At 40.4% G+C, this 24,534-nt stretch overlaps 1 protein-coding gene across 1 annotated transcript in view; it reads right to left on the bottom strand.

Annotated features, from left to right (window-relative positions):
* The window catches only part of CPNE4 (copine 4), a 484,610-nt gene that overhangs the window by 329,691 nt on the left and 130,385 nt on the right, over positions 1–24,534 (bottom strand). The window contains exon 2 of the mRNA XM_004762506.3: positions 13,352–13,532. Within this exon, the coding sequence (XP_004762563.1) occupies positions 13,352–13,531 (180 nt within the window). The 5' untranslated portion in view covers position 13,532. The remainder of the gene's footprint in view (positions 1–13,351; positions 13,533–24,534) is intronic.

Genomic DNA, 24,534 nt, shown 5'->3' with positions numbered 1-24,534 from the left:
ATGGGAATTAAGATTATAAATATGCCTATATTCCTCCTATCTACACCCATTAGGGTAATCATAGGACCATGTAATAATGAGATGGGGCTTCTTAGTTAATCAACATATCCAGATATAAATATTTTTTTTTTTAACTGTGTGGCAAACATTCTACATACTTCCTATGAAAAGGATGCGTTTCTGTCCTTGGCCTGAGACTGCCTATTCACGGAAGGCCACATGTAGATGCTCTAATCAGAAGTTCTAGCCTTTCATGAGAGTGAAGTCAGCTTCAGATGATTTGAAACCCCAGATTTAAATCACTGCCAGCCTTCCGGGCTTCCCTGCTGAGATCCTGAACTTTTTTTTTTTTTTTAAGATTTTATTTATTTATTCAACAGAGAGAGATCACAAGTAGGCAGAGAGGCAGGCAGAGAGAGAGGAGGAAGCAGGCTCCCTGCTAAGCAGAGAGCCCGATGCAGGACTCGATCCCAGGACCCTGGGATCATGACCTGAGCCGAAGGCAGTGGCTTAACCCACTGAGCCACCCAGGTGCCCCTGAGATCCTGAACTTTGTGGAACAGGAATAAGCCATCCTCACTGTGCCCGGTCTGGGGTCTCAACGCACAGAATACAGGATCTAAGGAGATCATTGTTTTAAGATCTTAAATTTGGGGCTAATTGTTATGCAAGAATAGTCATCGGAACAAAATAGCTGAAGTAAATCTCCAATAGGGACAAGCTTAAAATAGATTCCTCTGCCATAAATCCATTTCTCAGAAGCTGTTTTGAAATTGGTAGAATTGACCAAAGGAAGATTAAAAAGTCATCAGAATTTCTTGCTTCAACACACAGTTCCAAAGCTGTAATCTTTCAACAAGAAGAACTAGTCTTCACAATCAAGAAGAAAATATCTAAGACTAAATTCTCAGATGAGCGGAAGCTCTTGAAATATCAAGTGTTTGAAAACAGACTAGCCAAGATAGAAAGTTGAACATTTCAGAGCTTGACTCAAGATAAAATATTTAATTAGCCTATAGACTGACCCTGAGAACATCTGGAGTTTCCAGAAGGGAACATTTTTCTTGTCACTTCTTCCCTGAGACGGCCAAAAAGCGGGGACTAGTGTTGGCACAGAAGTAAAGATGGAAAGGTAAGGTTATCAGCATGGCCCCTCTGATTCCCGTCCACAGATTAGAGAGCGTGGACAAGTGGAATGAGTCTATCCATCTTCTTTGAAATGCAGGAAATGCAGGGGATAAAGGAAGCTCAGATAATTCCTGACCAGGGGAGCCAAAAACGAATCGATCAAAGTGGCTAGTCAGAGATTTGGCAGAAACTTAAAGACCCCAGTGAACTTTTTCACTGAAAGTTCTCATGTTTTATACAGACATAGGGGACCAAGAATTCTTGTTGGGCTGGATGGCAGGCAAAAAACTTACCCCTGGCATTAAACACACCTTGAAGTAGGCATTACCTGATAATATCTTCCATAGACTGAGCACTAAGTGATGTGCTAATCACATTAGTTTTGCATACATTATCTCCTTTAAACATTATGGCATTTAATATTTATTAAGTATTCACTATGACCCAGGTACTATGCTAAGCAATTCTTATGCATCATCTCATTTCATCCTTATAATAAACCCACAGAATGGGGTTTTGTTGTTGCTGTCTCTGTGTCACAGATGTTGAAAACACAGGCCCAGGGGAGCAGAGGCATTTGCATAAGGTTATGTGGATAACCCAAGTGGTCTGATTTCAGGGTGGATAGAGTCAGCCACTTCACTGTCCTGCCAGCCAATTGTGTAATCCCGACAACAACCTTTTAGACAGACACAGGGCAGTAGGAGAGGCTCAGAGATGTTAGGTGACTTTCCAAGGTCACACAGTTAACCTGTGCTGGATCTCACAGTCCTGTTTCCAAACTGACTTCAGATCAAGCCTGGCTGCTATGGCAGCTTCCTAAGTTGTCAGCCATAGGGATTTCATGTTGATGGGAAGCCTGGTGAATCGCAGCATTAATAATTTAGTTTGATTCTGAGCTAAACCAGCTCCGGGCCTATTTTTCTTCTTATAGGACTCTTTCTCTGACTTTTTAAATGTTTTTTAGTTATAGAACCATATTTTCCTCTTTCAAAAATCTTACACAGAACCCCAATATACTTAAAAGTTGAAGGTGATATTTTTATTTATATAAATATATTTTCTAAGTGGCAGTCTCTGTCACTTACTGCTGTGTCAGTCAGTTGGAACACAATCTGAGAATTAGTGGTTGCTGATGTGTTGAAATTTAACTATGTTGTTTCCCCCATATATTTTGTTTTATTTAAAGATTTTATTTATTTATTTGAGAGAGAGAGAGTGAGAGAGAACATGAAAGGGAGGAGGGTGAGAGGGAGAAGCAGTCTTCCCACTGAGTAGGGAGCCTGAAGTGGAGCTCAGTTTCAGGACTCTGGGATCATGATCTGAGCCAAAGGCAGATGCTTAACTGACTAAGCCACCCAGGTGCTCCCTGTTATATATTTTAAATATTAACAAATATTCTAGGAAATGTTCTATATCATGATTGGGAAGGTGGTTTCCCAAGGGTGTATCTATCTGTCCAAACTCATCCAACTACACATCCAAAATGGATGCCTCTGGTTGCATTTTATACACAAATTGCCTCATCAGAGTTGAGAAGCAAAAAGTTACATTTATATTTATATTTCAAACAAATGTTTGCAGTACCTCCAAAATAGCGAGCCCCACCTCTCCTGAACATTATTTATAAGTCTTCAAAACAAACAGTGCAGTGACTCAGAAAGGGGAAGTTCAGAATTATTTGTGTCCTAAGGCTCAAATAAAGGCACTGAAGAACTTCAATCTCATTCCAAGAATTTTTATGGCTTTAAAAAAAAAACAAAAAACATTTAGGGTGCCTGGGTGGCTCAGTCATGAAGCATCTCTCTTTGGCTCAGGTCATGATCCCAGTGTCCTGGGATTGAGACCCACATCGAACTCTCTGCTCAGCAGGAAGCCTGCTTCTCCCTCTCTGGCTTCCCCTGCTTATGTTCCCTCTCTCACTGTCTCTCGCTCTCTCTGTCAGATACATAAATAAAAACCTTTAAAAAAAATTAATTCCTGGAAGCCAACAAGAAAAACTTGCTACCTCATCTATACTCAGGTAGATTTTGAAGCACACAGAGGACAAAACGAGGTGGAAGGAAGCTGTGTTTTCACATAACTTACTGTTTCCCGTATTGTTCAGGAGGAGGATAAATCTAGAGGGAGCCTGGAGTGGAGGAGAGAAGACAAAGGGAGACCCCGTTCTCCAACACTAATCACAGATACAGTTCTCCCTGGCCCTCTCCACTTCACTCTCCTCAGAGGAAGAAAAGGGGAGAGGAGAAAAGAAGAGGAACCGAAAGAAGTTTACAACCCAAAAGATGTGAGGAAGGAAACAGATGAGCAGAGCCTGGAAATAAACTACTCCATTGTCCTCATCCCTGAATAGCTGGAAATGTCCTTCAGGCCTCATCTCAAGACTCCATTCAACACTGTCACAACGCTGCCTGTACAGTTGACATACAAACACATAAAGAAAATCCTTTTAAATCAAACTTCTTTCCTCAGGCACCAATAATCCCACTTCCATGTAAAAAGAATAAGCCTAATGGTATAGGTGAGTTCTAACAAGCTGAGTTCTTTCTTACTCTCCTGAATAAGAACTCGATGCTCCTCAAAAATCCAAGGGTCTTTGGAGGTGAACATGGGGGAAAGGAGCATGGAAATGAAATCCCTCTATTTACTGAACGACAAGCATCTATTGTGTCAGAAATTGTGGTAGACACTAGGGATAAAAAATAATAAAATGGGGGCACCTGGGTGGCTCAGTGGGTTAAAGCCTCTGCCTTCAGCTCAGGTCATGATCCCAGGGTCCTGGGATCGAGCCCCGCATCGGGCTCTCTGCTCAGTGGGGAGCCTGCTTCCTCCTCTCTCTCTCTCTGCCTGCCTCTCTGCCTACTTGTAATCTCTGCCTGTCAAATAAATAAATAAATATAATAAAATGGTCGCAGCTTTTGTGTCCCAGTATTTACTTCTCCAGTGACCTCCAGATATGTCTCTACTGCTCTGCCTCTAGTCCCATTCTCTTTTAATTGCATCAGTCCTCAGAAAATTTGAGGACCAAATAACACATCCTTATTTAGAAACTAATTCTCGAAAAATGACTAATGGTCCATAATCATAGCACTTATTGAGTACTAACTCTATTGCATCAGGTGCTATTGTAAGCATTCTATAAGCACTGAATCATGTAATCCCTCTAATGGCAGGTAGGTACCATTAGGATACCCATTTTATAGGTGAAACTGAGACACAAAATGGTTTGAGTAGTTTGCCCTTGGCATAGCTAACGATGGCTAGGCTAGGACTTCAATCTAGATAGTCTGGCTCAAGAGCCTGAGCTCAGGACCCCTATGCCATGCACCACTGGGAACATTTAGGAAGTCAGGCTAAAATCATATAACTTGGGGGATGAGGAGAATGTTTCAAGTATTTACCAAAACAAACTTAATTTGTTTTTTGAAAAAATGCAAACAGTTTTAAATGAATTATTGGATTCTCTGAGAAGAGGAAAACATGTTCATCTTATTTTTAAAAGATTTTATTTATTTATTCATTCATTCATTCATTCATTCATTCATTTAGAGTGCACATGAGTGGGGAGGAAGGGCCTAAGAAGAGGGAGAGGGAGAATCTCAAGCAGACTCCACACTGAGCAAGGAGCCTGAGGCAGGGTTCAATTTCTGGACCCTGAGACCATGACCTGAGCTGAAATCAAGAGTCACTCAACCGACTAAGCCATGAGGTACCCCAAACATATTCATTTTGAATGATCAGTAGCATTATATGGGGTTACTCCACCTCCACAGAGGCCAGGATGAGAGAGGCACAGAGTCATGGCATGGGCACTGGAGATACAAAGACTTCTTCTTGTGAACTTGGACATGTACTTTCCTACATGTCAGTTTCCTTACCCGTAAAATGGGTAAGGACAGCCTCCATCTTCTAACACTGTCATGTCATGAGGATTATATGAATATGCATGTAAAGACATGGCACATGGTAGACACTTGGAGAATGGTACTCATTCTCGGAGAAGGGTAGTGAAAGACAGTAGTGACATAATTTCTGGAGTCAGTGAGTCTGGGTTCAATTTGTTATGGCTCTTCCATTTACCACTTGGGTGACCCAAATTACTTAATTCTTCTGTGCCTCTCTATAAAACACACATGGAGCCCAAACTGTAAGGTTGTCTTGGTAATTATATACAATGACACACATAAAGTCCTTCGGAGATTACGTGATACAGCATATAAATACTCTCAACATATTTTAAGGTATCATCATTAATAAACCACCATTACAGTTAAGAAAAAAGAGTAAATGGATTGAAATTACAAAGGAAATAGGATTTTCTTAAGGAGATGATTATCAGCAGTGAGTCTAGTTAATCATTAAAATAGGAACCCAGGAACCATGTTGAAAACATCTCCTTGGAGATGCTGAAGGTGGTTTAAGCTAGAGGCAGAGGGCTCTAAATCAGAAATGCTTCCTGAAGCTCTTTCCTTGAACTGCAATTTCATCTTCCAAATACTTATCATGAGACTCAAGATACCTTATAAAAACCACGTTGACCAATGCTCCATCTGAATGTCCAGAGTGTGGCTTACCAGTTCCTCAAGCTAAGGAGGCAATGAAGCCCATGTCATGGCACTTTCCTCTCTTCGGGAGGCCAGTCATTATCCTTCCAGATGACAAATCATCTCCAAACACTTAAAGGAATTAATAGTCAACATAAGATTTCAGTTCAAATTGTTCTTTCCGCATTGGCAGCCCCAATTTCCCATCGTATGCGATTCCACTCTCAGACATCATGGCATTGACAATTTTGAGATGTCACTGATAAGAAAGCCTCTTAGCATCTTATGAAATGCAGTTTCCTTCTTTTGCTTTACTCAAGGGCATCACTTACAGAGCGCCCTTCAGGCAACTGCAGTCTCTGGTCAAAGGGATGGGACCTTGGGTAGCAGGGGGGAAATATTTTTTGATTCTACTGTTTCATTTTGTTTTCTATACAGTGCTTCAAGTAAGGTTCCTAATATCACCTTTTTAAAGGAAAAAAATTATTCTTATTAAGGACGTGTTAAGGGGGAGGTAGAAAGCAGCATCCAAGTTTTCCCAAATGGGAGTTTGATGCGAAACCACAGGGAAAACGTTGTGAACAACTGAAGAAAACTGGTGTTTTTTATCACCTGTCATGCTAGGTGTTAGCCACTGAAACGCTGCAAGTCAGCGAAGTGTGAACAGAAAATCTTTCGAGAAAGGAGGTTGTTTGTGATATCCAGAAGGAATGCTTTAATTGACTTAATTTTTCATTTCTCAGCTCTTGTCTCTGTCCATAGTTGAGAGGTTAAATATGTTTCAGAGACCAAGCCCAGGGAAGTGCAGGAGTGTAGCCTAAACTCAAATACCCCCAGGGGCCACGCTAGTAGGCCAAGTGTGTGGGTCAAGCCAGCCAGCAGGAAGCACCAGGACAAACTCATAGTCTGGATATGGGTAGGGGCTACCCACGTCCAGCTCGCTGCTATACAAAGTGTAAAGATTCCATGTTGCCAGGTTTTCTGATTACTCACAGAAACCAGAAATCTGGAGTTTTATGAAAAAATATCCTGAGCTTTAGGTTTTGTCAAATGGTACCGACTTGCTTGAACACCATAAAGGCCAAACAAAGTATGTATGGGACTAGACAGAAGACTTCAGGTTCAAGTTTATAAACTCTGGTAAGATGAAAAAAATATAGATTGATTCAACCAGATTCCAACTTTACAATTTACTAGCTGTATGGCCTGGGGTGATTCATTAATTCTGCTCAGCCTCAGTTTCCTTACCTGGTTATTAAAGTCTCCCTTCCAGGGTGATTGTGAGGATTAGAAAGAATATATGTAAAATGGCACATTTCCTAGCTGGTATCAACATATATAGATAGCTATTTTATTTTGTCATCACCCAAATGTTTGTATTTGACCCATTTTCATAAAATTCTAGCATTCTGGAGCAATAGAAAATTGATCATCTCTGTTACAGGTTACAGGTAAAACTACTATTTTGGGCTTCATCTTCCTGGTTCCTACACAAAAGAGTGATGACTCTCTACTGTCCCAAGCATGAAAAAGACTTATTAGTCCACAGAATTCTTCTGTGAGCCCTCCAGCCAAAAGTGAACTTCTGAAAAAGTTCACATCCCATTCATTTGGGAGTGGGCAAGCTCACCACCATGGACTCATAGTTCCCCTTGTATGCTGTTAGCAGGGACGTCACATCATAGGACAACCATACCCAACATCTGGGTGGGCTGGGAGTGGGCAGAAAGGATGGAAAATAAGGAGAGATGAAAGAGCAATGTATTTTTATCCCCACTCCACATAAAAGTAGCCTATGCACCCTTGAGATGGTCTGCTGTAAAATAAATTCTGATGGTTGTTTTGCTTTGCTTTGTTTTTGTTTTTTTGGCAAAACAGGTGCCTGATTTAAGCTTCCATTGTTGAGGCTTTCAGAAAACTTTGTTTTTTAATGACACAGAGGGAGAGAGAGAGAGAAAGCAAAAGCAGGGGAAGCTGCAGGCAGAGGGAGAGAGAGAAGCAGGCTTCCAACCAAGCAGGCAGCCAGACATGGGCTCGATCTGTGGACCCTGGGATCATGACCTGAGTGGAAGGCAAACACGTAACTGGCTGAGCCACCCAGGTGCCCCTTGTTGAGGCTTTCAAAGAGGCATCCATCTCAAAGAGGACTATCTCAAATACACACATAGTCAGCCACAGGACTTCATAAAAAGCCAGGCTACCTTCCTATACAGATGTTCTTTTGTTTCAGAAATTCTGGATTGATTTTGAAAACTGACCATTTGCGCCCCTTGCTTTATCCTTCCTGCACTTTAAATTCCCGTTCTTACATTTTAAATTCATCAGTAAAAAGTGAGCCTGCCAAACTCTAGGTCCCTACCCTCCACCCCAATAAAATCAGAACCCTAGGTCTGTGTGCACACTCCCTCCCTTTCATTCTACCCAAGACCTCACTTTGTGGCCCCAGGTATGCTAGCTAATTTCCAGGTCCTGTAAATAATAAACCTTTATTTTTTCAAAGTTCCCTGATGTTATTGCTGAAAGACATCTTACAGTCATCATAAGAACCACAAGTGCGGGTCCACCCACAAGATTGGTTATAGATAGGCTGAGATGCCATAAACCATCTGCCCACCACATGTCCAGGGAAAGGAAGAGTTCATTTGTTTTGAGCCCTCTTTCTCAAGGTCATATGACCATCTGAACCTGTAAGACAGATTGAGTTCCTCCATGAGACTCTGAGGTCTTTGAGGGGTACAAACCATGTTCTTTCATGACACCCAATAAGTCTTGGAATTAATTTCAATGTCTGTAACACCTTTTCATGAAACTATTCTAAGAAGCAAATGAAATAATATAGGTAGATCGCCTTTGTGAATACAACATATGGATATATCAGTGTAAGTAATAATAGATTGCATCAGAGTCCACTGATAACTCTCAGATATAACCACACTAATTACTACTACCAATTGCTATTATTACCAACAATCTACCAAAGCACATGATTCATATAACATGTTTTCATATGGAATTGATCCAATAGTAATTAGCTCTCAGAATTACTTAGAGCTTCCTATGGAGAAACTCAAGAACTGTGTATTAAAATTAAATGTAGTAAGTTTCCTTAACAAGGCTTTTTAAGATAATAAGATTTCCATTATGGAGAATTGAAACAACAGCAACAACAACAAAACCAAAACCCTAAATGTAAAAATGGAATTAAAGGTGATTGGAGCAACATCTTAACAGCGTGGGAATAATTCAGCATTTTCCAATGAAGATAAGTACATGCCATTTATAGGATTTCTGCCAAGGGTCATGGCATTGCGGGCTTAGCTCTGCCTCACGGAGGACACCCAATGTACCCAGGGGATACAGCATATGCTCAAGGAAACTGAACAAAAGTCTTTAGATCACAAGGGACCTTGTCTTTTGAATCCCTGAGAAGTGTTAATTTTTCCCACTTGGCTATGATGTTTAGTTCCAAAAGTTAATGAACACATCAGTATTCACCGGAAGGTAGGAGGAAATTATTTCCACTCTTCATCGGAAAATGAAATGTGGTCTATATGCCATTACACTCTGCTATACCATATACTATTGCTGTCATGTGGCCAGGAGATGGTGTGGGGAGGATTTTTTTAAAGGGGTATGAGTCCAAATTAGGGAAATTAAATGTTAAGTCTGAAACTCTCAGTTTCTAATGCATTTCCAACCTACAAGTATCCTTTCCTTCCTTTCTGACAGTGAAAATCATGACCACTAAAGAAATACTGAAAGTTTCACCCAACGAGAACACCATCCCATCTCCATATTTTGGGAGGAGACAAAAGGATCCTCTCCGTCTTCTCACTCATCAGATATTCATCTCAAACTCTGCTGGTCCGAGAAGAGCAACAGTCTCTTGTGCATTACAGACCAATTGATTTCCAATATGTCAAAAACATAGATTTATCCTCACTGGCGCTTAATACTACTAGGAACACAGAAGGTCAGAATTACAGATCTTTTTGAGTCTAAAAATCAGGTTTACAGTTTCATGCTCACTTTAGAGGCCAATGTTCTCTTCCAGGGCTAACAGGCTAGAGCCATCTAAAAAGCCAATAGTCCTCTCCATATGAGAAGGCCATCTAAAGGCAGTTCTAACTAACCAGTAATACCTGAGCTATAAACCAGGGCAAAATGGGACCCTCTCCTCGCTGCAAGTCCATTACAAAAGCACAGGCCAGCAATCACAAGTAATAAAAAGGAAATGTCAATCGGTATTTACATCTCCCCAAAAACCATTTGAGTTGTAAAATTAAGAGCCTTCTTAACATTTTTACAGATTACCTTTCTTCTCTCCAACCCAGCCAAATTCTCTAGCACATTAGAGACTCTGGAACCAGGCTGGCTATCTACATTTCAAATAACTTCAATTAACTGAAATTAATTATCTTAATAATTTTTGTTCCTCAGTTACACTAGCTACCTTTCAGGGGCTAGTGACTATCTCCCTGGACAGCACAGATGAAGAACATTTCTATTAATCCAGGGAATTCTATCGGACAGTACTGATCTATAGAGTCTCTTCGCCAAACTTTTAAAATTCCCTCTGAAAGATAAGCTCACCCTGCTTTTCCCTCTCACCTGGACATAGCACCCACCCCCCAACAATCTCTTCATTATCCAAATAGTTTCGTCTCGCTCTCTCTTTTTTCTTCACTGAGGCAATTACCAGATTTCCCCACCAAGAAGACATGGGCAGAGCCAACGTGAATTTTCTTCTGCAAGGCTTTCTCTCAATTCTGTAGCAGTGTACATAGGAATCTCTCTGTAAATCCAGACACGTTGTAAGGGGTAGACGCAGGAAAATGCATGCATCAATAAATGTCATGCCAGTGCACTGTCCACGTTTGCCAAGTGAACATAGATAGTAGTAGCCATATGCTTTAAATAGACTGTCGGATGTTTTTAATTTGTGACACAGGTGTGTTTCTAACGCCTAGCATAAGACCACTTGATGAATTTGTATTGAAAAGAAGGTGTTAGCAGTAAATAAATATGCTTTACTTGCTGAGAGGGAGAATGATTATTCAAGCCACTGTGAGTTGTCAAAAGTTTCCGTGTTGGTCATTTGCTTCTTTGCTCTCAAGAGCATTTTATACTCTTTCCCTGCAAACCTTGTCAATGGACTTCCATCATGGTTCGATCAGTGCACGAGAGCAAGAGGCAGGCAGATGCTAGGCTATCCTCACCTCCCTTTCAGGCAGCATTCTAGCATCATCCTCATCTCCATCTTTCACTCCTACCAGATAGGCATCCCCTTCCATGGATCCAGTTTGTGCTAGATGGCTGTTTGGTTCTGGTACTACCGTCTCCTTCTTTGGCCCCTCTCACCCAGTGGTCTGTTGATACATATGGAACAGTTGGCTTTGGGTGGGAGGTAAGCCCTGATTTGAAATGTCAGCCAATGTATGTGGTAGGGATACCCACATCAAAACTGCCTGCAAAGTTCCCAAATACTTAAGAGTCAGCTTTTACAAGCCTATACAAGCTGGCCTCAGCTCTCTACTAGCACACCCTAAGCAAAGTATGTTACTTAGCACACCCTAAGCAAAGTATGTTACAATGACTCCTGTCATTGATGCCTGGGTTCCCACACTGTCGCTATTTAATCCCTCAGCATTTCCAACTCCTTCATTACTAATTCCCTGAACTAAGTCCTTCATTAGCTACCTGGCTAACTGCATCCTGAATATACATCGTTAAAAAAGAGTGTAAAGTATATTACGGAAGTGTTTCTCAAAGTGCCAAGATTATAAATCAGCCTATATCACTTCATATGCTGGACGTTTAACTTTTTTAAAGAGTAAGACTTTTTAAATGAAGGAAGCAGTGAATCAATTTACATCGGGGGCACCAGTTTCTTATCTGTGCACCGGTACAAAGCGTTTATGAGCTGGTAGTTATACGCAAACCACACTTTGAGTAACACTTAATAGAGCACTCTCGAAAAACAACATGACGATATGTACCAAAAGCCCCCAGAGTTTCCTATCCTTTGTATCTGCTCTTCTACTTCAACAATGTTTCCTAGGAACTCATTCAAATAGTAGGGAGAAGTCTTATGCACAAAGACGTCCACCGCAGTTTAAAATAGGGTATTTTTGGAAGCAACTTCCACGTGAAAAAGCAAGAAAATTATAAATAAATTCATGTGGTGGGATACTATGCAAATTTAAAAATTATAATCATGAATAGCACAGCAATATAGAAAAATATACTACTAGGTCATAAAATGAGGGAATAAAATTTTATATGCATGTTAAGAATCAGGTAAAAATATGAACTCCAGAAGGAAAAGACCTATATACAAATAATAGTTGACTTAGGTAAAGGGGGCATTAGGAGATTAATTCTTTCTAATTTCTTTCCTCTTATTTTCAAGGAGTGATTTTCTTCTAATGCAAGCTGCCATTTCACTCTGATAAATAAAACATAAAAAATAAAAAACAATAAAACACACGTCAACAAAGTCAGTGAGACTATTTGGAAGAAAAAAAATATATTACACATTAAGATACCTGTGAATGCTGTTTAATGTTTACAATATAAGCCCTAAATAAGTCTGAAGTTAAAGACCTATGATGACGCATTGCCCCAAGCAAGTTGCCTTGACCTGAATTTCATCTACTCACCCACCAAACACACTGCCTCTCAGGCCTCTGGAGCCTCCTTTCTTCTGTGGTATGGAAGAGCTGACCCCCTAGAACAGCATCTTCCAGCTATTTGCAAACAGGTGGGAGAAGTATTGAAGACTTGAGGAGTTTGCTGTCAGGACGCAAAACAGGTGGCTCTCTACTACTGCTCTGCTCAGCATGGCTTCAAATCCCTTCTCCAAATTCCAGTACCTCATGCCCTTTGAAGTGATAATACTTCTCCATCAGCTGCTCCTGCTCCTCCTAATCCCACCATCCACCTCAGAACAGAGTTTTGCTCACTCAACGAGACACCCAAAAGCAAACAAAAAATGAAAATAAAAACAAAAACAAAACAGAAAAAACCTAGTCTTCATCTGATCTGTTTTGATGTTTAAATCAATGTGCAAAAGGCAAGGGCAGAATTCAACCTGCAATATCTCCACACAAACCACCAAGAGCACACACACTGGCACTCACCATAAGGATAAAATAGCAATTCAGAGTTCAAGCTCTGGAGCCCAACAGCCTGTGTGTAAATGTTGGGTTTTCCGTTCACAAGCTGAATGATCTTGGGCAAATCCTTTACCTTTCAGTGTTTCCTCATCTGTCTCTGTTCCTCAGAGGATTGTCGTGAGGACCAACTTAGTTATTTTACATACAGTACTTAAAACGGTGCCAGACCCTTGGTGAGCCCCCAGGAGAATGTAGTTAATAGTAAGTTTTCATTTCCAAAAATAAATGTTGTAAGATGTGGCCTCTACAAGGCAATCCTCTTCACCCTTCCCAGGGTTACTACACCCACAGTGAGCACACAGAGTAAGGGTAAATGTCAAAATACCCAGGGCTTTAAAACCACCGCATCCAAACATCACGATACAAGCAGAAATGTGATCGTAATCATTTCAAGAATATTCTGTCTCATCAAAACAAACCATCCAAAGACAGGAAATGCAAAAACATTTCTGAGTCGATGCCCCCAGCCATGCTTCTGTCCATTTCCTTGGACATGCCTACCTCAAACCACTGCCCGTGGGACTGCATCTTGAGGATGACACAGGGGTCTGGTTTGGAAAGAGCATCTCTGTCAGAAATGCCTTTGCAGGCCACACGCAGCTCAACTTTGGTCAGGCAGGGGCTGTTAAAGATTCCCAGCGTATTGGCAGCAGACTCGTAAATGTTGCTCATCTTCTTCATTCTGTGTCAGGCAAGAAAGAGGAAAAAAGACACACCAGTCACCATGGTATTTGTCAAAGGAGAAAGCCTTCTAATCACCTTTCAGGATATTGTTCAACAACTTCAAATCCTGAATTACTTATTATTTCACTTTCTACCCCAGTGGCACAGTTCCAGTGAAACAAACAAATAAAACCAAAGAAACAATGAGAAACCCCAACAGGTGCTGGTGTGCTTGGCTAAGAAGGCAATTTTTCTATATGATTTGCATACATTTGCATAATAAAATTCTTAGTTTGTGAAATAAAATTAATCAATTAGCGCAAACTGTAATCCAGCTCTATATTAAGTGCATGGCTTGTGTGAAATCTTACAGATTTGTTGGCTAGTCAATATAATCATATTCCAAGTTTCTAAGACTCCCTAAAAATCCACTTCTCTTCCTTTTATGTGATAGCACAGAGAAGAATGTTGTCCTGAATGAAGACATCTTCTCAGCTTCCCTTTATTTTTTATCTTTAAGATTTTACTTATTTATTTGACAGGCAGAGATCACAAGTAGGCAGAGAGGCAGGCAGAGAGAGAGAGAGGAGAAAGCAGGCTCCCCGCAGAGCAGAGACCCCGATGTGGAGCTCGATCCCAGGATACTGGGATCATGACCTGAGCCGAAGGCAGAGGCTTAACCCATTGAGCCACCCAGGTGCCCCCCAGCTTCCCTTTCTTAACCCTGGCCCACCATCTCAAGATGCCAACAGCCAGCAAGCTCCAGGAAAGAGGCCCAGAATCAGATTTTCTGCCCCAAGTGTGGAAGTCCATCCTCCGCTTTCCTCCCTCTTACCTGCCACATCAGAATTCAGAATCAAAAAGGGGAAAGAATGGGGGAGACTCTGTAAGAGGAAAGACACAGCCTCTGATTCTGAACTCTCGGAAACAGCAGTCACAATAAGCACTGCAGTCCCCCTTCCCATCTCCACGTGATAATACTTTGAATCATGCAGGCCTGGGCTACGGGCATCCCCCCCAAGGCCACCAACACTCTTCTCCTTCTTTTAGGAGGACTGGACCTGTGAGGACACTGGAAGATTCTCCCAGGCATGAAATTCAATATCCTCCTCATGGAAATCTGTTTCCTTGTAGATTTCTTAGAAAAATGGCAGTGGCTTCCTCAACCTCACACAGCGTCAGGGCTGGGGAATTTCTTCATCTATAAAGTGGGGGTAATCCCTCTCTTCCTTCCCTTCTCCACAAATATTCAGTAGGTTTCCCCTTGGTACTCAGCACCATACTAGGTTCAAGTACACTTCTTTCACAAGGTGATGGATGTTCTTCAGCATTACACACCCACTCCCCAACTGGTCCCTCCAAACTTAGCTGCCAGCTCCATGCCAAAGCCAAGCCTTTTCCAATCTGACAATGCCCCTCACTCATGGCAGATGGCACCCAACCTTCTCTCCCAATGGTCTTTCACAAAGCTCTCCACTCTTGCTCTGCATTTTTCTTCCACTTCCCTCCCTTCCTTCCTTCCTTATTTTCTCTCTCCTCTCCTCCCTTCCTCCCACTACTTTCTTTCCTTCCTCCCTCTCTCTTTCTTTCCCATTCCAACGCTCCAACATCCTATTTAATTATTGTGAACATAAGTTTTTCCCTATATATACTGAAGAGAAATTTCACTGACTGCCACAAAGTTATGTCCTTGAAGAGGAACGGATAAGCTAAGTCCTCTGTGCCATATCTGGCTCACCACTTATTTGGGTAAATAAAGTTTCATTGGAACACAATATTCATTCATTTATGTATTGTGTATGGTTGCTCTCACTGCAACTGTAGAATTGAATAGTTGCAACAGAGACTGCATGGCCTGTAAAGTCTAAAATATTTACCATCTGTCCCTCTTTAGAAAATGTTTTCTAAGCTCTTCTCTTAAATATCAGGTAACAGGGATTTGCAGTCAGGGAAGAGTTGTGATTCTATTTTAGTATCTGTTATGGAGTCAGTTTGAGGATGAGACTTGTTCTATGTTCAACCATACAGAACATTAACAGGGATTCGAGGACATTCTTTTCAACATATGAGAAAATTCAAGCTCAGAAAGAACAGATAATTTACCCATACCATAATTATTCTCATTGCAGAGCTGGGGCCAGAATGTCAGTTTTCAAGCCCCCAGCCCAAAGCTATTCTTATTATATGTAATACCTTTAGCCCCAGAAGTGATTGACTCTACCAAGGAACAAGAGATACAATATCCCTGATTTATTTCAACCTCCATACAGAATCATATTTTCCTTATATTTTAGAGTAAATTTTATTCACATATAGAAAATAGGCAAATTGTAAATACACAGCTCAACAAATGACTGTCCCTCTATTTTTACAGGTTGTGAGCAGACCAATTATTAGAGCAACACAGACGGCAGAGCATGTATGAAATGAAATTTATAAGAACAGTGAACAGAGAAGGAATAGACTAGTGGAACAAAGCTTTGTGTTCAGGCAGTGTTGGAAATGTTGTGAGCACTTCATCAACTTTTTGATAAAGATGGCTTATTCTTCAATCAATGTCTTCCTGAATTCTGCTTTTCCCAACACATTAACTGGCTCATTGGAATCCACATTTCTCTTGTGCAGTTCTGAGTGGTCTCTCCTATCTCTGGAGGCATTATCTTTTCTAACTGCCCCATCCTTATAGACTCATGCCTGAATCCATCTCCTTTCTTTTCCCTTTTTGTCTTAAAGAATCTATTTTTAGAACAATTGTGTATTCACAGAAAATTGAGAGGAAGATACAGAGATTTGCCATATGTCCCCTTTCCCCACACCTGCATATCCTCTCCATCATCAAAGTACCTCACCAGAGTACCTCTGTTATAACTGATGAACCTAAACTGTTCATCCAGAGTTTACACTGGGGTTCATTCTTGGTATACATTCTATGGTTTAGACAAATATATAATGGCAAGTATCTACCATTACAGTATCATACAGAGTAGTTTCATTGCCCTAAAAATCCTCTTTGCTCTGCCTATTCATCCCTCCTTCCCCACACCCCCTGGCAACCAGTGATCTTTTTGCTACCTCCATAGTTTGGGCTCTTCCCAGAATGTCATATAGGAATCATGCAGTATATAGCCTTTTCAGATTGGCTCCTTTCACCTATCCACTTTCTTGACCCACTGACTCTTTCTATAGGACACAGGGTTTTCGACAGAATGATACATTTCTCTAATGTCTAGTCTTAATTATGAGGCATAATGGAAGAAAGATTTCATTAAGGAGAACCTTCCAGGTTTAAATTCTGGCTTCTCCATTCGCTAAACATGTGAGCATGAGCAGGCTATTTCACTTCTCTCACAATTATACCTATTCCGAAGAGTTGTTATGATAAGTAGATGAAATAATATATGTAAAGTGATTAGCATAATGTCAGGTATATAGCAGGAGCTCCAAAAGTGGAGCTATTATTATTGTAATCTGATGGCTCTCAGTATTAAAAAATTCATTTTTCCCACTGCCTACTGGAACTCTTTTAAAATTCCCACTAATACTTTAAGATCAAAGTTCTACTAGACCCCTTAAATGCCTTCCATCTTTGTAGCCCACACCTGCAATAAACAAATGAACTGGGACACATGTTCAGAGTTTTTTTTTTTTTTTTTTTAACCAATGGGACAGATGGCCAGGAATTATATGGATTATTCCTTTAGGCAACGGTAAGCCCTTGGAGGATTTAAAACTGGGAAGATGGATATGGTGAAATACACACTTGATAAAGATCAATCTGGTATCAGTATGATGGCTGGACTGAAGGAGAGAAAAAAGTCTGTGATTATCTAAATGCTGCTATGCTGGTCATTATCCCTTCCCCATTGAGTCTTCTCTATTCTTCTGTTTAGGGAGCTAAGAGTCTGACCTCTACTGACTGCCAGCTCATTGTTGGCTACTTTCCTGTTGTTATGGTCTGAACATTTGTGTCCCACCCTAAATTCATTCATTGAAATCCTAATCCCCAAAGGTGACAGTGTTAGTCATGAGGGTGGAACCCTTATGAATGAGATTAGTTCTCTTATAAAAAAGATTCCATAGAGCTCCCTAGGGGTCTCCATCATGTGAGGATACAATGAGAAGTCTGTGACCCAGATGCAGGCCCTCATCTGACCATGCTGATCTTGAAGGCCATCCTGATATTGAACTTCCAGATTCCAGAACTGTGAAAAATAAAGTTCTGTTCTGTTGTTTTTCAGCCACTAAGTCTATGGTGCTTTGTTATAGCAGCTCAGACAGACTAAGACACCTGTTGTGTTGAAGTGATGCAGACCCAGGGAAGGGAGGAGAGAGAAAAGAGTATATTTCTTCCTAACTCCTACCCTGCTCCTTAGCAGTGGCAAGTGCCTACATGACCCTGGTCCTGTTAGGCAACTCTGTCTCCAAGGTTCTAACTATCACTGTGCTTTGGTGATACTGTTTCCTCCTGCAGGGCTCTCCAGCATGGATTTTACCATGGGTTCGTCCACCTTAAGGAATGAGTTCGAGCCTCTTACAAACCCATGTCAGTCAGTCATGCTAGGGTAGAGAAAGCATAAGGTCTTAGTTTTGTTCCCTACCCCCACTGACTGAGGGCAATAAATTCTCCAGAAATGGGATAGCTACGAGACATTAAAAACCAACACTCAACACCAGTGGGGGATGGATCCACTAAGTTGACAGAGGGATCTAGGGCAGTTAATCGCTGGTTATATATATATGAACTCCTCTAGGTCAGAGCCTACCCTTATATTTCGTTGCATCCAAAATGTGTTCATCTTGATAGTATTTGTAGAGTGGTGATGAAACCAACATAAGCCTTCAGTTTGGATGGGGGTGGGGGATAGAGTATAGGAAAGAAATGTGGAAATAGTGAAGATAAATCTCCTAACTTTTCACAATTATTCCTAGGTCCTGGCTTACCTTCATGTGCATGCACAAATGAAAGCCCTGACCAGATACACTGGAGTTCATGAGTTCTTTGTGGCTGCCCACAAAGAACAGTAGTCCTGACCTTGACGTTGGAGGTAGTACATAGGCCAGTGAAGTCACTGGCTTTGTTTGGATTTGGTCCAGCTGAAGCTCACCACTGAAAGGTGATCACAAAATATGGCTCTGTCAGCGAGTGATCAGCTACCTCCAGCTGCAGATAAGTGAAGTAAACAACTAATTTCACACTCTGTTAGAGAACAGGATTAATATGACCAGATTATCAATACATTTTCCGAGGCCTATTTAAATCCTCTTTGTTGCCTTCCATACAATACCTGTTTTTACAGAGACTAATGTCTGCTGAGAATTATTTTGATGAAAGCTGACTTTTGGCCAATTTTAGAAGCAAATTATAATTGTCGTTTCACTCAGGTAATTTAAGTTACATATTAAAAAAAAAAAAAAAAAAAAAAAAAAAAAAAAAACACTTCAACATATCCACACTCTCTAACAGGACAAACTGATCCTGAAACTTAATTAGGTTCTGAATGAGCTGCAAACAACGCCAAGACAATAGAGAGCTCAAGAGAGAAGAGAATCAGCTTGAGTTCACAGGGGAACCAATTGAGCAGAGCTTGTCTTAAAACTGTGTTAAGAATAAGTGCATAATCACTGTTCTGCTTGCTTTGGCATTATTTGGCCTTTTAAAATGTCACAGCACATCCAGGGAAGGCTGGTGTGCTGGAGGTCTCTATCACACTATCACACAACATTTCCATCTCAATTCTAGAACTATGTATGGAGTATCTGCCATGTGCCTTGCACTGTGCTAGAAGCTGGAGGTACGGAGCATTCATTCACTCCACTGAAGATAAACCAGCTGTTATTCCATGAGGACTCATCAATTTATTTCCTATTCAACATTCAGATTTACTGGATTTAGTGGAGAATAATACTCAGGGAGCTTGGCTGGCTCAGCCAGTAGAGTGTGAGACTCTTGATCTCAGGGTTTTAAGTTCAAGGTCCACTTTAAGTGTAGAGATTACTTAAAAATAAAATCTTTAAAAAAAAAAAAAGAAGAAGTAGTCTACTCTTGAGTGGCAAGCATTGTGCTGAACACTGTAAAGGATGGAGACATAAATAAGACAGTCTATCTTCTGAAAGTTTCATACTCTAGAGCAGTGCTTTTCACTGTAGCTTCTGTTTCAAGGGTCTGGGGTGGGACCTCAGATGCTGTTCCTTGGGTGTCCCTGTTGTAATGGACTTTGACCACACTTTGGGTGGGTAGGTTGTTGCATATAAACTAAGCATTTATAAAAGAAGAAAAACTGTTCCACAGGTTAACTTAAAATCAGGTACTCATGTAAGAGATGCAGAAAGGCATAGAGGGCAAGAGTGTGGATGAAGCATTAGAGTATTTGAGATTAACCCAAGTACTACCCACTTGCAGGACTATGGGCAAGTTACTTGAATCCTCTATGCCTCAGTCTCCTCATGTCTAAAATGAGATAATAAAAGTCCCTATCCTGTAGAGCTGTCTTCAGAATTAAATGAACTAATCCACATAAACTTCTCAGAAGAATCCTGATCTACAGTGAGTATTCAACAAATGCAAAATGTTATTGTCCTTTTTAGAAATCGTACCAGTAAGCTCAGGTAACATTTATCCGGCTCTTCTGTATCTACCAAGCACTCAACAGTTTGTCATCCAATCTTTAGAAGAATCCTTCACCTGATCCCCCAGGAGAATCCCATGGTAGGTGCTGTCAGGATGCCCCGTTCCCCGGAGAGGGACCACAGCCTTGAGACGTGAAACAGTTGTACATGGCTATCCAGGAACAGAGTGGGGAGGACAAGGATTTGAAGCCAGAGCCCCAGCTCCAGAATTTGGACCTTTACCCACTCTGCTACACTTCCCTCCCTGTGGGACAGCTACTTAAGACTCTCAAGAAAGCATAGACACTTCCCCAAATTTCTTGACCCCCCTGGTTCCCCTGAATATCAGACTGCAGCTGCCCCTCTCTCCTTTTTGTCTATCCCACAAAGCCCACAGCACCCTTCTCTCTGTCTCCAAGGCTTTTAGATCCTTTATTATTTTTTTTTCTTTCACAGCTAGTCTTTTATTTTGTAAATTAATCTGCCCTCTAGGTTTCTCTCCTCTCACAACTTTAATCATTACTTACCCTGTCAGCTCCTCTTTTGGCAGTATGCACACTGAATCTTCCCCAGAGGGTGGGAAAGGGAGAAAAGCTGTGGATATTTATACTCTGTACCCTCATCAAGCATATCATTCTCTATAAATCTCTTTTTAAAGTAACTTGCTTTTCAAGCCACTAATGCTAACTACGCTAATAACCAACTACACATATAATATTTCATTTCATCCTTGAGACAATCTCTTGAGATAGGAATTATCAGCCTCATGCCACAGACATAAAAAATGAGGTTTATGGTGGTTAAGTAACCTGCCCCAAAGTCATAGCTGGTAAGTGACAGAGCCAGGGATTAAGCCTGGGTCTAATGGACTCCCAGACCTGCATATTTAAACATTTCTTACAAAATGATTTACATTCTTAATTTACTTAACAATTACTTTCTTCTAGGTGATGCAAAGGCAAACTTCAACCCTGTTCCAATCTTAACAAATCTCTAAGGTGCAGCTTGTGCATTAATGAGCTTGCGCTTTAGCAGTCTTTAAAAAATCACTTTTCCTCTTTCCCTTACTCTCAGGAGGTCCAAGTCATTTTTGCAATTCTGTGACAGTAGCCTAATCCCGCAAGCCGAGGAACTGTGTCTGGGAACCCAGTTTCTGTTCTCTGACGTTTTCAAACATGGAGCATTTGCTGGGTTACAGATGTACCCGGCAAACCCAGAACTAAAACCATGAGAACCACAAAGGGACATGGTTCTAATGAATAAGATTCAAAATTGATAGTATGTGTACATGAATGTTTTTCTAGAATATACTATGCCAAATCACTAAAGTGCAGTAAATTATTACTTCAGTCATTTCCTGAGTTTCTAATTTGAGATAACAGAGGGACTAAAAGAAAAAATCAGCAGAGATGCTATTTCCTGAAAAACAGCTTTCCTGGGAAAATGTGCATAAGGAATCAGATATATTGATGCTCTAGGAACTTACAGGCTCACATTTTTTTTCCTCTAACAGTGAGTCATAAAGATGAGATTTTTTCTAGAAAGCAATTATGTCCATTCCATCACATTTGTATTAATTTTATAGCACTCAAATGTCACCCACTTTTAGAAGAAGAACTGGATGTATAAAATTTACCTGGATAATTATAAAGGCTGATAGAAATTTTTAGACATAAAACTTGAACAAAATATCAAAAGAAATCGTATGAAGGACTATCTCTTCCATGTTACAGTCCTCCTTTTCCTATCATACCAACTCTAGCTCCTAAAGGAGAGAGAAAGAACAAATTCAGTGATGTTCTTTATATTTCGGCACTGAAATAATTTCCTCCTGTTTCTCAGGCAACTAAATTTACCCAGTAGAAACATCAAATCCCAGTCTTACTTTGTTTGGTTATTTTCACTTTCTAATATAATCATAGGTTTATATGTTATGTTAACAGGAAGTTGGGGACTCACAAAATGGATTTTGGGCTTCTGGTCTCATACACGGAGCTAAATTTAAAAGGAAGAAGAGGCAAGATCATTTTTATATTCAACAGGAAAAACTAAGACAGCATATGAAGCCAGAAGCCAATTTCCTCGAGAAAGCATGATAACTGGTCACTTATGATCCCTTATCTGCTCCTACACCTTCCCATTTAAGACTTTCTTCTGCTTTCAATGATAGCCTAGCATTTACCTGCTTTTGCTTCATTGGTAAAGGACGACATGATGTGTTTTGGAAAAGAAGAAGGGGTTGAGTAGATGACCAAGTGTAATAAGAAATACCTGTTAGAATACAGAATACAACCTGTAGTTCAGCCCTGCTCAACAGAAATATATGTGATTATAGAAATGTTATATATCTATGTTGTCCAATATGACATAACTACTGAGCACTTCAACTGTGGTTAGTGCAACTGAGGAAGTGAGTTTTTAACTTTATTTCAACTTAATTTAAATTTTAAAAGCCTCCTGTGGCTAGTCACTATCATAACTGACATGATCTAGACACACGGTATTAGATTATGGTTCATAGCTTTCTTTTCTTTTCTTTTTGTTTGTTTGTTTCTCCTAAAGACTAAAACTAAATGGAGTTCCTCAAAAACACTTCCCAGTATAAATGCAGTGTCTGGGGCCTCACCTCAAAGTGATTCATTAAACAGGACTCTTTTACAAGAGAAATCTAGCTGCCCACTATTTGGTGGAGACTGGATGCAGAAGAGTTGAGAGGACTTAACAGGTCCAGTTTAGCTCAGAGGCTTTCTCCGCTGTGCCTCCTCCGCTGGCAAGGACTGCCTGTGACACTGCATGGAAAGAGTGCATGATTAATGATGGCTGCCTCCCACATGCATGGCAGGGGAAAGTGGCAGCCTGGTGGCTCTTCTGCTGGTACTGGGACAGACCTTAAGGAAAATACTGGGGGTGAGAATCTCTTTAGAACTTTTTGCCATCTTTTTGAGTCTTCATCAGTTTCTTTCATGAGTGTTCTATAGTTTCTAGAGTATAGATCCTGTACCTCTTTGGTTAAATTTATTCCTAGGCATCTTATGGTTTTTGTTACTATTGTAAATGGAGTCAATTCCTTAATTTCTCTTTCCACAGTTACATTGTTAGTGTATAGAAAAGCACCTGATTCCTATGCATTGATTTTGTGTCCTGCCATATTGCTGAATTGCTGTATGAGTTCTGGTAATTTGGGGTAGAATCTTTCAGCTTTTCCACGTAAAGTATTATGTCATCTGAGAAGAGAGAGAGTTTGACTTCTTTGCCAACTTGAATGCCTTTTATTTCTTTATGTTGTCTGACTACTAATGCTAAGAACTTCTAGTCCTATGTTGAACAATAGTGGTGAGAGTGGGTATCCCTGTTGTGTTCCTCACTTTAATAGAAAAGCTCTTAGCTTTTCCCCATTGATAATGATATTCACTATGGGCTTTTCACAGATGGTCACTTATGAAATAAATTGAGGAAGACACAAAAAGATGGAAAAACATCCCATGCTTATAAATTAGAAGAATAAACATTGTTAAAATGTCTACACTGCCCAGAGCAATCTACGTTTTCAATGCCGTCCTTATTAAAATACCATTAGCATTTTTTAAGGAGTTGGAAGAAAAAATCCTAAAATTTGTTTGGAACCAGTAAAGACCCCGAATCACGAGGGAATGTTGAAAAAGGAAAACAAAGCCAGGGGCATCATGTTGCCTGATTTCAAGGTATACTACAAAGCTGTGATTACCAGGACAGTATGGAACTGGCACAAAAACAGACATATAGATCAATGAAACAGAATAGAGACTCCAGAAATAGACTCTCAATTTTATGGCTAACTAATCTTTGACAAACCAGTAAAAAATATCCAATGGGAAAAAAGTCTCTTCAATAAGTGATGCTGGGAAAACAGGACAACTACATATAAAAGAATAAAACTGGACCATTTTCTTATACCAGACACAAAGATAAACTCAAAATGGATGAAAGACCTCAATGTGAGACAGGAATCCATCAAAATCCTGGAGAAGAACATAGGCAGTAACCTCTTTGACATTAGCCACAACAACTTCTTTCAAGACATGTCTCCAAAGGCAAGGAAACAAAAGCAAAAAAGAAGTTTTGAGACATCATCAAGATAAAAAGCTTCTGCACAGCAAAGGAAACAGTCAACAAAACTAAGAGACAACCCACAGAATGGGAGAAGGTATTTGCAAATAACATTACAGATAAAGGGCTGGTACCCAAGATCTATAAAGAACTTATCAAATTCAACACTCAAAAAACAAATAATCCAGTCAAAAAATGGGCAGAAGACATGAACAGACACTTCTCCAAAAAAGAAATACAAATGTCTAACAGACACATGAAAAAATGTTCAACATCACTAGCCATCAGGGAAATACAAATCAAAACCACAATGAGATACCAACTTACAC

The sequence above is a fragment of the Mustela putorius genome, unplaced genomic scaffold (assembly GCF_011764305.1).
Source record: "Mustela putorius furo isolate JIRA1106 unplaced genomic scaffold, ASM1176430v1.1 tig00003834_pilon_pilon_pilon, whole genome shotgun sequence".
NCBI lineage: Eukaryota > Metazoa > Chordata > Mammalia > Carnivora > Mustelidae > Mustela > Mustela putorius.
This window is presented reverse-complemented; position numbering and strand designations above follow the sequence as displayed.